This window comes from Amia ocellicauda, chromosome 3, assembly GCF_036373705.1.
Source record: "Amia ocellicauda isolate fAmiCal2 chromosome 3, fAmiCal2.hap1, whole genome shotgun sequence".
Classification (NCBI taxonomy): domain Eukaryota; kingdom Metazoa; phylum Chordata; class Actinopteri; order Amiiformes; family Amiidae; genus Amia; species Amia ocellicauda.
Window position 1 is genome coordinate 37,410,836 of NC_089852.1, and position 16,027 is coordinate 37,426,862.

The 16,027-nt window shown below is 38.0% G+C and overlaps 1 protein-coding gene across 2 annotated transcripts in view; it reads right to left on the reverse strand.

Annotated features, from left to right (window-relative positions):
- Window positions 1–2,392: 2,392 nt before the first annotated feature.
- pdgfd (platelet derived growth factor d) overlaps window positions 2,393–16,027 on the reverse strand; it is a 41,614-nt gene continuing 27,979 nt past the window's right edge. For both annotated transcript variants that reach the window (XM_066699289.1, XM_066699288.1), the window contains exons 4-7: window positions 12,050–12,109; window positions 11,201–11,399; window positions 9,603–9,817; window positions 2,393–6,318 (exon numbers count right to left, since the gene is read on the reverse strand). In XM_066699289.1, the coding sequence (XP_066555386.1) occupies window positions 6,187–6,318; window positions 9,603–9,817; window positions 11,201–11,399; window positions 12,050–12,109 (606 nt within the window). In that variant the 3' untranslated portion in view covers window positions 2,393–6,186. The remainder of the gene's footprint in view (window positions 6,319–9,602; window positions 9,818–11,200; window positions 11,400–12,049; window positions 12,110–16,027) is intronic.

Genomic DNA, 16,027 nt, shown 5'->3' on the forward strand with positions numbered 1-16,027 from the left:
AAGTATAAGTTTTATTTTTAAACCTGAGTCGGCCACAAATTGATACTTGAACTGTTTACATTTTGAATAAAGTGTTCATTAAGTAAAATAAAAACATTCCACATCTCCCACACTGCAGTTATTTTCCAGATTTGTAAATATAAATACATCGGAAACAACATAATGGAGTAAAAGGTCCTGTACATGTTTTTTAACTATTATTATTTATTTTTTTGATCCAAAACCATATTCATACTAGAAAGTTCAGCATCCAAGAAGAAATTGCACAGTGGATCTGTCACCTCGGATACTTACATTTGAGGTAGACAATGAATAGTAAATCTAAAAATGTTTAGGAAGTTGTGGTTTTTTACTGATTGCACAGATATCTTGCATTTTGCTTCCATAGATATCATGAATTTAAATATGAAATCCTTTTAGTTAATTCATGCATCTTCTGCTACTAAAGCATAATCCCAACTTCCAATGACCTACATGAAAATGTGTCTGCGCTATGTAATCTATGCCGAACATGACTTAGAAAATCAATTATATTCAGCCCATTAAAGTCAACCATGCTTATCCTTTCGCAGCGGTTCCTCATCTAACATTTACAATGCACTTCATGAGGACTGTATAGCATAGGGTAGCAAAATCACGTTTGGTCATTGAACAATGTTTAAATAAATCTAAATCTAAAGATGGGAAGCATACGTTACGTTAGACGGGAGTGCAAAAACTCATCCACAATATCTTCAATTTTAACTCATAACAAACATTTGGTAATTCAAATGTATATTGAAGTAATCAAAATAATAGAAGGAAATATTCACTGCAAATTTTTTTCCCCTACAATCTTGAATCTGATTTTTTTTTTCTTGTTTAAGGAGCTGCAATCATCGATTTGAAATAAACAAACTCTATTACAAAAAGCACTGGACAATGGACAAGAGAAAACACTTTTACAGACCCAGCTCTGGCTTTAGTGGTCTCTGCGGTCTCTTCCTGCCGTGCTTTTCTACTTTATCCTAGATCTGTCATATGGGACTGAGGTCACCACTCTGAAAAGGTTGTAAAATCATTTCAGTCTTTGAACCATTGTCACATGTCTGTCTTTGATAGAATTGTGTGTTTTTGTTGGTAGAGTTATCAGCCTAACCATAAACGTTGTTGTCTAAAACATCATAGGTAGTGGCAGTCAAAAAAACAACCATGTAACAGATGACCTCTGGTACCAACCATTTCTAGCATTCGAAGGCCAGTCACATGGCTTTTGCTAATGTCTGGACCGTTCTGATGAAACTTCTCGCAGACAATATATGACCATGTCGTTTATTTTTAGTTTTCTACGAGACAGGGGGCATGGGTGGGTTAAACTTTCCTTCATATAATAGACTTGGAATTTCCTAAATCAGGGTTTCATAGCTATGGCATTTAATCAGGAAAAGAAAGCAGTGCCCTGTTGAATTGTTGCCATTGCTGGGAGCAGCAGACATGAGATGAGGCATTACAGGAAGTAAGCTTCCCTTCCATTGTTACCTAACTCCTTGCTTGTTTTTTCCTCTCATTCATTTCTTGTACGAATTACTTTTTTCCAGAACTGCCTCCTTTAAAACTTAATTATCAGTGTTGGGAGGTAAATGATGGGGAGTACAGTGAATCTGAATTAGCCCTGAAGGAAACTGGTCAAAGGTCAAAGATGATCAAATAGAGGACATTAAAATGGAAACTTACATAAATAATGCTTTTGAAAAACCTTGTATTTATAACTTTCCAGTTCTACATGTATCACCAGGGCTAGATTGTGCTGTTAGTCATATATCACACGAGAAGTATTTATATTTAAACAGTATTTCAGGTTAACCGGGGAGCTTTCTGGTGTCCTGGTAGATGAATGTTAACTGTGGACCTTGACAGCTTCAAACAGAAGTAAGACTTGTAGGAAATGTAAATGTTCTTTTCAAACTGAGTTCACCATCATCTTAAATAATCTTATCAGTACTTTAGTTTTCTATATACAGACATTTAGTTTAATTGCCTTCAGGCATCAGACACTGATGGAATAAGAAAATCATGCTTCTAGTTCATCAATTGTTTATGTGTGTGTGAGTGTGGACGACAGAGGAGCAGGGAAATATGCTCAGAATAAGAAGAGGAGAATGAATGGACAAGAAAATCAGATCAAAGATGAAAAAAGACCTAGAAGACCTAGACCACAAAGATGGGAAGATGACATGATAAACTTTGCAGACGTGACATGGAAAAGAAGCTGTAGCTTGAAGCAAGTGGAAACATCTTGGGGAGCTTTCATCCAGCAGTGGATCGATATGGGCTGATGATGATGATATATAATATACACAAACCTGTTTAAAACAAATGCAGAGCGATAAACAATAAAAACAAAGGCAATCAATATTATATATAGTACTTTTATTGAATTTTCGTAACAAAAAATATTCCTTTACTTTATCCCTTTCAAAAGCAATCTTTACATTCCAACACAACAAAGGGGTACTAATTACAATTCTCTTGTTTTAAAGCAAAAGGATGATACACTATGATGATGTCCTACATTTGTATTTATTAAGTGGGCATAGATTTGTTAATGAAACCAACCAACTTATAACTTTCATAAATTGAGGTACAAAATAAATGATTGATTAAGCAGATCGTTTTTGAACTAGGTAGGCAAATTGTTAATTCTTATGAAATGAAAGCGTACAAAGCCTTTATTGTGCACAGATTAATCACTTTTTTAAAATTGTAACCAGCCTGTGATGCATATTTTGGGGGAGGGGGGTTATACAACAGATACAGTAAAAGATGGTAAACCATTTCAAATCTGGAGATGACAGTATTAGAAAATGAAGTGTAAAATACAAAATCTGATGACAGAGATGTGTTCAGTGCACTTCATGATCGCTGAACGAGAGGCATTCCAATCACAAGTAAACATCTGCGCCTGTTTTGCAAACGTGTCATCATTTAATTTCCAATTGGCCTCATTATTATTACATTATCTGGGATGTATTAAACATTTATTTCCAGATACATTACATATTGCTTCCAAAATGAACACACTTAATTTTTCCTCCACTGCATGCATGTCGCATTACCTAAACAAACATCTTGCCATCATCCGAGAGCCTGCATAGCTTTTATTGGCTGCCATTTTCCTGCGGCAGAAATCGAAATGAAATGTAAACCAAATGTGTTGCTCTTGGAGGATTTTGTCACCAAGGCAGTCGAGATCCAGCATGAATTGTCCATTGCAAGCATGACCTGAGCTGCCGGACAGTGTGGCCTTTTGCTTGGAAATGTGCATATGAGCTGTAATTTGATAAATTCACAAATACCTAAAGCAGCTGCATATCATGTGTATTGTGTGGGCCTAGAAGACTCTCTCTTGTTGGATTGAATAGTGTTGCAAATATGTTTATGAATAATATTCTCCAAATGAACAACCCTGGTGCTACACAGCTGAAGTAGGCAGACCATTTAATTTAATTATAACAACTTAACAGAAGAACCCACTCAAATTGACTGGGGAGGTTGAGTACGGTCAAAAGCCAAAATCGGCATTAAAATGTATATATTTTGTATCACTTTCCGTCTGTATTGTTGTTGTAATCATAGGAAAAAATGACTGATTACAATTTAAGTATTATTGTTATAATGGTGTTGAGACATTGCATATGTTTAACTAATATTATTTACACAGAAGTTTAATAAAAAAATAACTATACACTAAAACTGAATAAATGTAATAAGTCCCCTTTTTAAACAACTAACAAAAAAAAAAGTAAATTCCTGCTATAAGAATAGTTAAATAAAAATGCTATTGCATCCATTACAGTAGAGTCAGGAAAAAACAGAAGACTGACGCTTTGAGAGTTTGTGTCAACTGTTACCTCTACGTATTTGAGGCAAGTGATAAACTGGAAGCTGAAAAACTCAATTTACTACGAACTCTATATACATATATACACATTGCATTGATAGGCGTATTTGTTTTCTCTTACTGAAAGAGACTGTGATAATTTATTCCAGATCACACAGTGTTGATATTCTTAGTTTTTTCATTCTTTATATATATTTCCTATCATGAACCACTGAGCGGTTTCATTAAGTGAGTGACCAGTTTTTCTTCAAGGCACTGAAAGTCCAAATACAAGAAATACAAGAATCCCTGTTTCACACACTTCCAACGCTCTTTTCTGTCCTTGCCATCTGTTTGAAAGGCCAGAATTAGAGACGGTAAAGGACATCCGCTATCTGAAGAGCCCTTTGACAACAGAAATGTATTTTCCAAAGCACCACTTTGTCTATTCAGACTCAACTGTTTGACATGGCACGTCGGCTGTGAGTTAAAAAATGTAGCAATTGTTGGTTCTCTTCTTGTGAAGTGGTTGAAATAACTTTTCTTTTTTTAAATCCTCAGTTTTTGAAGTGATGAAAATTGAACCATTCACTACTCAGTATTATTTTTATGTTGAATATATATTTAGATCTGCACTGCAGATAAACAATTTGACTTTGACTCAAATTAATGTTGGGAACTTGCTTCTCACCACAGTCATATCCAGCTGGGATACAGATTTCCATTTGTGCTTACTTTTCCCAAAATATTTATTTGTGTCACAATAGCAAAACTCTGACAGATACATAGTAAAAAGTTACAAGGCAGTATTTATGAATTAAATGCATGTGTTTCAAAATATTGAGTGGACATCTGATTGACAGATTTGGCAGAGTTGGCAATCTTCTTTAGTCCTGCAGGTAATCTACATAAGCAGTACTGTGCCCACGCAGTGCTGCAATCTGACTGAGAATCAATTGCAATGTTTGTTTGAAAGTAGCCCCCATGGCCACATTTAATAAGCCTTTAATTTATTTGTTTAATTATTCTGAGAAATGAAAGTCATGTTCTTAATTTGACAACTATAAACGTTAATCAAAGTGTCCTTTTAAAGATGTACACTTCACTATTAACAGTCTTGTTTTCACAATAAATCTGCATTGCTTGGGAAAATAAAAGTCAGAACTGTACAAAGGTGCAAAAGCCTTGCTAAGTGTGTCCCTGGGTCGCTTAATATGAATACATTAAATACTGATTACCCACCGTTCACACAGAGCACATCTTGTTGCTTTTCATAAGGGAGCGTCTGATTAAGAGCCTGTTAATTCTTTCAGTGTTTGAGACTTATTAACAAATCCGAGTTGATCTAATTCCGTTTTATTAATTCAATCCATACGGTTGTATAAATACCACTGGACATCTGTTTGTACTTTAGAGCTGAGTGTGATGGAGCCGTCTAATGATTGGAAAGGAGCATCAAAGGGAGGGTGATATATAGCCATAGTCGCATGATAAAAGGCACATACTAGAGAAAATAACAGTGAGGAGATTTGTGCTAGTGCTTCAGTGACGACAATCCCCAGGACTGAAAAGCCTTGCACACCCTTTGCAATATAATGACCAAATGTAATAAATGCAGCCAATGTTTCATACAACACAACCTCATGATAAAGAGGCTGCGATCAAATGAGGATTGACCATAAAATAATAAATAACATAATTTGCATATGTGTCTAAGTCTGTAAAGGGTGAGCGCACTGAAGGCAACAACAAAGCACTAGGGCTCCTCTGCTGCAGAGTTCAGTGTGCCACCCTTTCTTGTTGAACAAACAGTTTTTCTCCTCTGCAGGGACGTTCATACTTCAAGAGCTAGGGTGAAATATAACTGAAGCGTGATGGTGTGGAAGTCTCAGTGGGCAAAAATAGAAAGGTTTTCACCTGGTTGCTTCCTAGATTTTACATTTCTGACTCATCTTCCAAAATCTTTTTATTTATTTATGTTGTTTGTTCCTTTGACACTAGAAGTGAAGGTATATCAAATGAATACATATTCTTGGGATGTTTACAGTCTTTGAATACCTTTTTGAAAGTGCCATAGCCTTGACTTATTGGACCCTTTCATTTCTTTGTCCTGTAGAACCGGGGCGGGAAATACAAAAACACAGAGTGTTACAAAAGGAAACATTCAGTCGAGACAACACAAGTGTAAGAAGAAATTTAACTCAAGCACAGCAAGTTGCTTACTCATTTGCAATGGAGGAGAGTAGCAAATGTCCTTTACAAGGGGAGAAAATAAGGCCATCTGAACTGCATAAAGGTCCCATCTCGATTTCTCAGATGCCGCTCTCTCACCGGGGTGGTCGGGAGTGACAGACGCAGTCGCAGCGCTCGTGGTGCTCCAGGTGAATTTCTGCCAGTGTTATGCCCTTCGTTTTGCTTTTCCTTCGGTAGTATCCAGGTTCTGGGGTAAATTTCAGCACCTATGAGAAAAATTGTGGCAGCTTTTCAAACAATTCATTGCAGCAGCCTTTGAAAGAACCATTGCTCGATTATGTTAACTTCTTTTCAGCCCACTGGAAAAGAAACACGCATGGATTTCCCATTTTCCAGTCAAATACAAAGTGGAGGCAGCTGTTACTGGTGCTGGGAACCCTTTAGCAAATACTCCAAAGAAAGCTGTGGTGATGCTGAAATCTCAAGTATCGGTCCAAGTGCACATACAGGTGTTTAAGTTTTCATAATAACATTCCTGTTGCTTCACGTCAAAGCAGTAATCAGATACTGAGCAGCACCAGGAGTATATATATATATATTATATATATATATATATATATATATATATATATATATAAAACAATACCATAACAAGGATTAATGATTGTTTTCACATTACTGAGCATGACTCCTTAAATCAAGCTTTGTGAACTTGACTCTTGCAGGTCCAGCATTCACTCAACTGGCTGTTTGAGTTTTTGCATTGGATTGGATCTGCTAGGTGTGCAAATTGTATATGCTTGAGTGGTGAAGTCAGAAATCCCACTAAAAGCTGATGGAAACTTCCATCAACAAAGTTAGCTGCTGTCGTTACACATTCTGTACTTGTGGGTGCGTTTCTGTTGATTTCGGACGTACAAGGAACAATTGGAACAAACTTGGTTTACCTACTATTTTTGCCTTGAAAATGAATAATAGTTTTAACTTGGAATGTAACTGCACTTAACTCCCTATTAAGATGGAAATACTAGAAATATTGCAGAGAGAGTTTACCTGTCAGTCATCATATCTTTCCCCCACCTTAACACTTTATTTTGAAACGGGCTGCAATATGCTGGTTGACTCAATTAATTGCCAGTCAAGCTTTAAGTGTTTTTTCACTACTGAGGATTAGTGAAACTATACGGTGGTGAACTGCACTTTTATTTTTTGTAAAGTTGTTTCTTAATTAAATCTTCTTCACAGCTTCATGCCTCCTGCCATCTGAAGTTTCTGCGGCTGCTGTGATACAGGCAAGGCAATATTATTTTTGTTCTTAATTAATTTATCAGGGAGTAACACTTTAAGAAAAAAAAAGAAAAGGGAAATCATTCCAAAATTATACAATGGTAGCATACTGTAGTATAATTATTTTAATATACAATACACAGTATTTTTGTAATTTGAATGTATAGGTGTATATTTATACATACACACACCCTCGATACAAAGATTTCACATCTGCCACAAAATATGATATTGTCGTTATTGAAATATGAACATATTAATAAAGAAACTCTCCAATTTCTATTAATATATTACAGCATAATGCATTTGCTTTATATTTAGCATAAAGTACTTCATTTGAATTGAATATTCTTATGCAGATGATTTTCCTAATGTAATCTCCTCCAGGCAGAGATTCAGACTTTGATTGACAGGTGTCAGAGTTAAAGAATAAGCGGTTCATAAAAGCATATCTTATGAGAGCTGGCAATAGCTCCCCCAGTAGTGCTTGATTTATTGACTCAATACTGTTGCCAATTGTATCATAGCCTTAAGACTTTTGCAGGGTAGCTTGTATGTCAACAAATTAAGATTCCATTGTTTTCATAGCCAGTGAAAGCATTTGACTGAGTAAACTGACTTTGGCACCTGAGATATAGTGAATGGAGGTAATTATTAGGGGTTAAATGCTTAACTGGTTGAGCAACATGCTTATTACATGCCCATCAAACAGGTTTACGGTTCCAGCTCTCGTTTCAAAGAAGATCTCCTGTGCATGAAATTATTTAACTGCAGTGCATACCGGCTCACTCTTTAAATTACAATTAACTTTCTTTTAAAGTGGGTCATCTACACATCTGCCAAGTGGCAATCACATTTATTGTCACCAGAATGAAGAGTAAACGCTGAAAGGTGTCAGAAAGGTAGGGTGAACAGGAAGACAAAAATAATCCATCTTAAGTATTTTGAAATGAACTTGAAAAATAGCCTATTTGGAAACTTTTCAATGTTAACCTAATGTGACATAAATCAGATGTGCGTGAACCTCCCAGAGAAATGCTACAGTATGTCAAGCCAATGACTACAGCTCTCGCAGGCATATAGAGGCAGGTACAGATATGCAATATTTCATCATCTAGTTCTTGCTATCAGAGCCTGAAGCGGAATTTGTAGGCTATGTTTAAGTCGGGTTGCAGAGGTGGAAGGGCAGCAAGCTAATCCAGTGATGCATTCTGTTGCTGTTTGTACATAATTTAAAATATTTGTACTATGATTTTAGATATGGCATCTAAGTGGCAGGTGACAAGCTACGGGAGCTAGCTTACATTCAGCTAAACAAACGTTAAAGGGGGTTAGGCAGCTGGGTTTGATTTGAATGCAGTGTGAGTCAGTTTAAGCTAGTTAGGAATACTAACTGAGATAATATTATAGTTATAAACTGAAGGACAGCTAGGGGATTTTCCCTGTGTTTTATAATAAGAAACATGAACAGGCTAAATGTGCAACACTGATAAGAGGAGGAAAATGAATTGGCAGACACATTCCCAGACAAGACAGGAAGCGATGTTTGAACAGAATGGAAATTGGACTGCTTTTTCTCGCCGACTCGTGACTCTAATCTTCAAAGAGTTTGTCGGGTTTGTTTAGCGCAATGGCCACGAGTATCATTTTGAAAGGGGTAATACGAGAAATATATGATTGCTCTCAGCTCTGCGTAACTGTGGAAGCAACAGCTTTCTCTTCTGCTTGGTTTAGGGATTATCATTATGCAATTACTTGGACAGAGAGGGGGGTGGTGGGGGCCGAAGAGAGCATTTGAAAAGTGGCAAACTGCTCATGAGTGCAGTGTCTGATAAGTGAGAGGACAAAACTGTTGCTAAAGGTGAGCTGAGGAGCAAGATGGATCCTGCCTTTCATTTAGGCTAGTTCTGCAGATACCAATGGCTGTGAACGTCTTCTCTCAAGATGGAACGGTAGTTGTGAGTTTTGTGTGAAACTTCTTCCTGACACAGCCTACAGCCATTCATCTCAATCACTGTAGTCCCGATCCCAGCATTTGGCTAGAAACTATATTCATCTACAATTCTCAACTTGTAGCTGTACTGGAAGCCAAATTTTATGCATATAGACAGTTTATTTGCTCTATCCGTCTCAACAGGAACCCCATGTACTTGAAATTCTGAAACTGTCTTCCTGAAGCAGAGTAGAGGAAACAGAATTATTTTTTTTAGCATTCAATAGATCTATTTCGGGTCTGTGTAAAGAGCGTCTCGCTGCACCGTACCTCGTAAAGTTTCTCGCTGGTTTTGCCCGGAGAGCAAGTGCACGAATGCCAGTTTTCTGTACCGCAGGCGCAGTTCCCCCCGCAGCGTTGGACCAGCAGACATCGGGGGAAGAACACGGCATTCGTGGCCTTGAGCTCCTCCCTCAGGTTCACTGAGTAGTTCCTGGGAGTACAGCTGTATCTCTTCACATCTTCGTTCAGCCGGTCGAGGTCAACTGGAGAGAGAGAAGGTCAAATGAGGACAGAGCGCAGAGAACCATTACAACATGCCAGGGCTTAGGGGGAACAGAAAACTGCCCAATCAGCAGTTTGGTGCAGGTCTTCAGTCCGAGTCGGCCACAGCCCAGTAGGTTTTATTGGTCTCCATGAATCAACAGCACCTTGACCACAGAAATATCCTGTAATTGATCCAGCCAGGCCAATAAACACCTGGTTAAGAGCTCACAGTGGAACCTGAAGACATAGAACAGAGATGGCCAAACCAAACACAAAGGCAAAAAATGAAAATACAAAACAAGAAAACCCACTTAAAAGACCAAAGAAGGAAGTATAATAGTGAAGTTAATCTTCTGTGATGAATGTGAAGGTTATAGAAATGTAAATGTGAACATATTTTCAAGTTAAAGGTTTGGCCCCAGAGCCACCCTCAGCAGGGCTGCCCTCTGGGAACAGCCAAACCTCTGTGGGCGCAGAATGAATGTCAGAGATCCCTGGAGGGAGACCTGGCAGAGCCGGCCGGGCACAGAGCGGGGAGGCGAGCGCACACAAAAGGTACAGCTCGTTTCCTGCTAATTGAGGGGGAAAATAATTTATATGGACAAGGGAGAGGTCACTGCTGCTCTACACCAGTCCTCAAAATGTCAAGTAGGCAACTGCACAAGTCACCCGGGTCGGAAACGTTTGCTGCAAACCATTTTCTATCAATTGGAAATTAATATTGTTTCTGCCCATAAAAAATGCTCCATAAATGTTTAGATTTGAAGAAGATTAGATATTTAATGATAGTGGCAATTTCTTTGAGGTCTGATTTTAAAAAATGGAAGGGGAAAAAAGACAATTAAAGACAGAATGTTTTTTAATTTCTTATTCTTTTTTTGATAATGTACAATATAGTGCTGGTTATTTAGTATGTCAGTCACTCTCAAGATGCTAAATGACTGTACACGTTATTTAAGTTTCATATTCTTTATTTGTCTTGTTTAAGCAATGTGCAAGGATTTTTTTTTTCTTTCTTAATGAAAATAAAGGTAAATGCTGACTGCAGTAACATTTCTGCCTGGCTGGTCAGGTTGAATTTCCAATTAGATCCCAGCGTACGCTCTGCATTTACAATCACGGCAGCTTCTCCATCATACCGGCTTAGGGAACTTTCGGAAGAAAAGACATTGCTTCAAAATGTTTATTCAGGAAATGCTGATGCTGGGAAGAGAGAGCATGTGCGACACTTTCAGACTATCACTGGGAAACTTCAATCTCTCTCTCTCTTGCTCGCTCTGTCAGAGAGAGAGTGAGAGAAAGAGAGAGAGAGAGGCTAGTATGGTCAGGATGGTGCTGCTTTCAATATAGATCTCTATAGACAGTCAGAGGGGAGCCATTACTCTTGTGCTTGCGGTCGTGGTAGGTCCTGGCCCTGTAGTGGCCCGTGTCTGTGTAGAGGCTCTCAAGGTCGTCCTGCCATGTGTCCGGGTTCAGATGCTTCAGAAGCTCTTCCACGGTGTCGAAGTCGGCGATGGTCTGGTCCAACGCGGCCGCTGTCAACGGGGAATCGGTCACAGATGAGGAAAACACAGCCGGTCCCTGATGAATCAAGATTCACAGCCATGCGTTAATCCTCTTTCTACCTTTCAAATACTGTAATGACTAAGTGCAGGGGGAAATGAGAGAGCGCGTTGAGATGCCAAGCATTGATAAGGTGTAATAGAAATCCAGTTGAATTATGCAGTCTGACTCTCCAGAGCCTTAATTGGAAGACATGCTTAAAAAATACATAAATGTAGCAACTGCATTGCGTGTGTGTATAGAGTTAACCTTCCTAATATGACATGATTTCTAAACTAGCAGATTTAATATCAGAAGTATCACTTATAATTATGCATTACAATTCACCATGGAGACATCAAGCAAAAAAACAACCAAAAATGAACACTGGATTGAATCTAAAATAAGTAACACAACTGAAGTACAGTATATAGAAAATGTTAAGCCTAATGTTGTCATAATTAGTATCACTTCAACAATCTAGATACAAAAACGCACAAAATAACAACCTGCAAGACCCACAATGGGGTTTGAACTAGTATATATAACAAAATGCAACACACACCATGTTTTATCTACCGGCAGGAGGGAGACAGATGGGGGGGGTTGTTATTTCTTGCAAATACGTTGTGCGTTTACTTCGACATCAGTCATTTAATTTGTCATGGATGGGAGAGCAAATTACTTACTGAGACAGAGATAGTGACTGCTTCCCAATTTGTTTCTGATGCTGCTGGTTGGAAATCATCCTAAGAAAGAGAACAAGAATGAAGATCAAACACTTAACTGGGCCATTAGTTTAATGCACTAAATGGAGACTCTTCCCAAACTTGGGGAATAAAATAAGCTTTATCTGTTTCATAATGTGCATATTGCATAGGAATGTTGTAAAGCGCTAATAAAATTAATCGTGTGGTACTGAAAGAGCGAGTCCTTTGTCACACAGTGTTTCAGTTTCTACTTCAGTACGATGTGCTGGCCCTCGCCTGCGTTTAGATGGTTGCTATGGTGCTGCAGCCTGTAAACCATGTCAAAACGTGACACATCAGTGGACTTTTATCTCAAAGAGCATTACGTTACGAAATTGTTTTCCTGCAGAGTCAAAGATTCTACGACCAAATTCCCTCCAAAACTGATATTTGGCAGGGGGAGGGGTGACAACTGTCACTTCACATTTTAAAAACTGTCTGGATGCAGCATTAGATCTCTGTGGCCCATAACTCATGTTGTCATATTGTTCAGACACTCTGAGCAACAGGTCATCCATAAAAATAAAAAGTCTTCTCCTCTCTCCCTAACAAAAGTTTAAATCTGTCCAGGGAGTTAATCATTGGACAAAGACGAAGCTGCAATCAATGATATTCATTCATATTTGATGTACTTGTATATACAAATATGAATCATCTTCAGCCTTTGTCAATCTGCTGCTGGATGAAGGTCTAAGATTCTCCCACGAACATCTTCAGCTTCTCATGTCCAACTTGCTTGTACTGTTTTTTTTTTGCCATTTCTTAAACATACTCTTGCAAACAATAATGCAGACTCTTTTCAGCCTCTGCTCTGCTAAGTCTACATCTTCCCATACTTTGCTGGATTGTTTTGGTACCATTCTTGTGTACAGGGTCTGTGCTTTGCATTCATACATTAATACTGCCAGTGCACACGGGAATCACTCTCCTTTCAGGCACAGATTCTGGTTTCCCTTGGAAATCATATTGAATCTCCCACAAACCTCCATTCCATTTGCTTCTTTTGTCTCTTTCCAACAGTTGATGATAGTAATTGACATAAATACATATCATGATAAACTATGCTGAGCTCTCATGAACACAATGGGAAAACATAAGTAAATGCTTGCTTACATTTATAGAAAGCAAATTAGAAACCTGTCAATCTAACAAAATCATAGATGTTGGATGAAAGATATTTGAACATCCACTTTAAGACCAGTATTGCAGTGTAATTGGTTTGATTTTTACAGTGTAGTTGACAACGATTAAAAGCTTGTTTAGGAGTGTTTATTGTTCTGTCGTGAGAATATATTTTTATTTTAATATTGATCATACTACAATACAAAAATGTGGCTTTGTCTAATAAGCATTTTCCAATTTCAGTAAGGCAGATGTGTTACCAGCAAATCTAAAAGCGATGTCATAGTAATTAATATGCATCTACAACAATGTCTAAATAAATGCATCTCAGACTTTGACAAAGTGATGAAACACTTTCCAATTAAAGAAGTGCCAATTTCACACTGCAAATGCTGTTAAATATGTGAAAATGTAAATAAACTTTTTTTCTTCCTGCTCGAAACACTATCATGGTTCAAAACAAGGGATCCGACTCAGAAAGCACCAGTTTATGTATTCCATGATGTATAATTATTGCATGTGGCCCGTAGACTGTCCATGGAAATACATTTAAACTAATTAATTAACCCTTCACTTTCACACTGTGCAGGTCAGAGCTGGTGGGTCATGTCTCCAGAGCCTAGTGGTCTTTGGTTTAGCAATCAGTGAGCATTAATCAATATCTCAAATCCCCCCCAATACAATGTAGCACAACTTCTATGCAGTTAGGTAAAGCCTAACATTAATCACTACTGTGGGTGAATGACCTTACCATTTCTGACAAGTAACAAACTACATTTAATGAAATAGAAAATAAACTGATAGAATTGAGGATAGAAGAATGCATTTCAAAAAATGCACACCTGTAACACTTCTTTAATATGAGTATTGGACTCCAAAAGTACAGTTAGGTCCATAAATATTTGGACAGTGACACAACTGTCATAATTTTGGCTCTGGACGCCACCACAATGGATATGAAAGGAAACAATCAAGATGTGTTTTAAGTGTGGACTTTCATATTTAATGTGAGAGTAGTTACATCCAAATTGGGTGAACGGTATAGGAATTACATCAATTTTTATATGTGGTCCCCCCAATTGTAGGGTCTCAAAATTATTTGGACAAACTAACATAATCATTAATTAAATTGTGAGTTTCAATACTTGGTTGCAAATCCTTTGCAGTCAATGACTGCCTGAAGTCTGGAGCCCATAGACATCACCAGATGCTGGGTTTCTTCCCTGGTGATGCTCTGCCAGGCCTGCACTGCAGCTGTCTTTAGTTCCTGCTTGTTCTTGGGGTGTTTTGCCTTCAGTTTTGCCTTCAGCAAGTGAATTGCTGCTCAATTGGATTCAGGTCAGGTGATTGACTTGGCCATTGCAGAACAGTCCACTTCTTCACCTTAAAAAAGTCTTGGGTTGCTTTCACAGTATGCTTCGGGTCATTGTCCATCTGTACTGTGAAGCGCCGTCCAATTATTTTTGAAAAATTTGGCTGAGTGTGAAAAGATAATATAGCCCTAACACTTCAGAATTCATCCTGCTGCTTTTGTCAGCAGTCACATCATCAATAAATACAAGGGAACCAGTTCCCTTGGCAGCCATACATGCTTCACAGATGAGGTGGTATGCTTCGGATCATGAGCAGGTCCATCCCTTCTCAATACTCTTCTCTTCCCATCTTTCTGGTACAAGTTGATCTTTGTCTCATCTGTCCATAGGATGTTGTTTCAGAACTGTACAGGGTTCTTTAGATGTTTTTTGGCAAACTCTACTCTGGTCTTCCTGTTTCCTGTTTACATCTTATGGTAAACCATCTGTATTTACTCTGGTGAAGTCTTCTCTTGATTGTTGACTTTGACACAGATATGTCTACCTCCTGGAGGGTGTTCTTGATCTGGCCAACTGTTGTGAAGGGTTTTTCTTCACCAGGGAAATAATTAGTCTGTCATCCACCACAGTTGTTTTCCGTGGTCTTCTGGGCCTTTTGGTGTTCCTGAGCTCACCAGTACATTCTTTCTTTTTAAGAATGTACCAAATAGTTGATTTGGCCACACCTAATGTTTTTACTCTCTCTGATTGGTTTGTTTTGATTTCTAAGGCAAAACTGAGGGCAAAACGCCTCAAGAACAAGCAGGAACTAAAGATAGCTGCAGTGCAGGCCTGGCAGAGCATCACCAGGGAAAAAACCCAGCATCTGGTGATGTCTATGGGCTCCAGACTTCAGGCAATCATTGACTGGATTTGCAACCAAGTGTTGAAACTCACAATTTAATTCATGAATATGTTAGTTTACTTTTGAGCCCCTAAAATTGTGGGGACCACATATAAAAATGGGTGTAATTTCTACACCGTTCATCTTTGGATGTAACTACCCTCAAATTAAAGATGGAAGTCTACACTTAAAACACATCTTGATTGTTTCCTTTCAAATCCATTGTGGTGGCGTCCAGAGCCCAAATTATGACAATTGTGTCACTGTCCAAATATTTATGGACCTAACTATATGCACTGCCAAGAGTCTGACATTATTTAATGTCAACTATCATAACACTGAAACCTTATCACTGTATTATGTGGTATTCTTCTATCACAAACACATATTTTTCAGTGTTATACAGGAGTGAATGCTGCTCTTGAAACTTCATTATATATTAATAATAAAAAGTCAACTATATATTATACAATAATACAGATGCTGTGTCTTTCAGCTAATAAACCAACAAAGTAGCATATGAAAGTGCACCTTTCTTTGTGAAATCGTGGCACATTAAGCAGAAATATAAATAAATGGCATTGCAATGTGATTGATGTG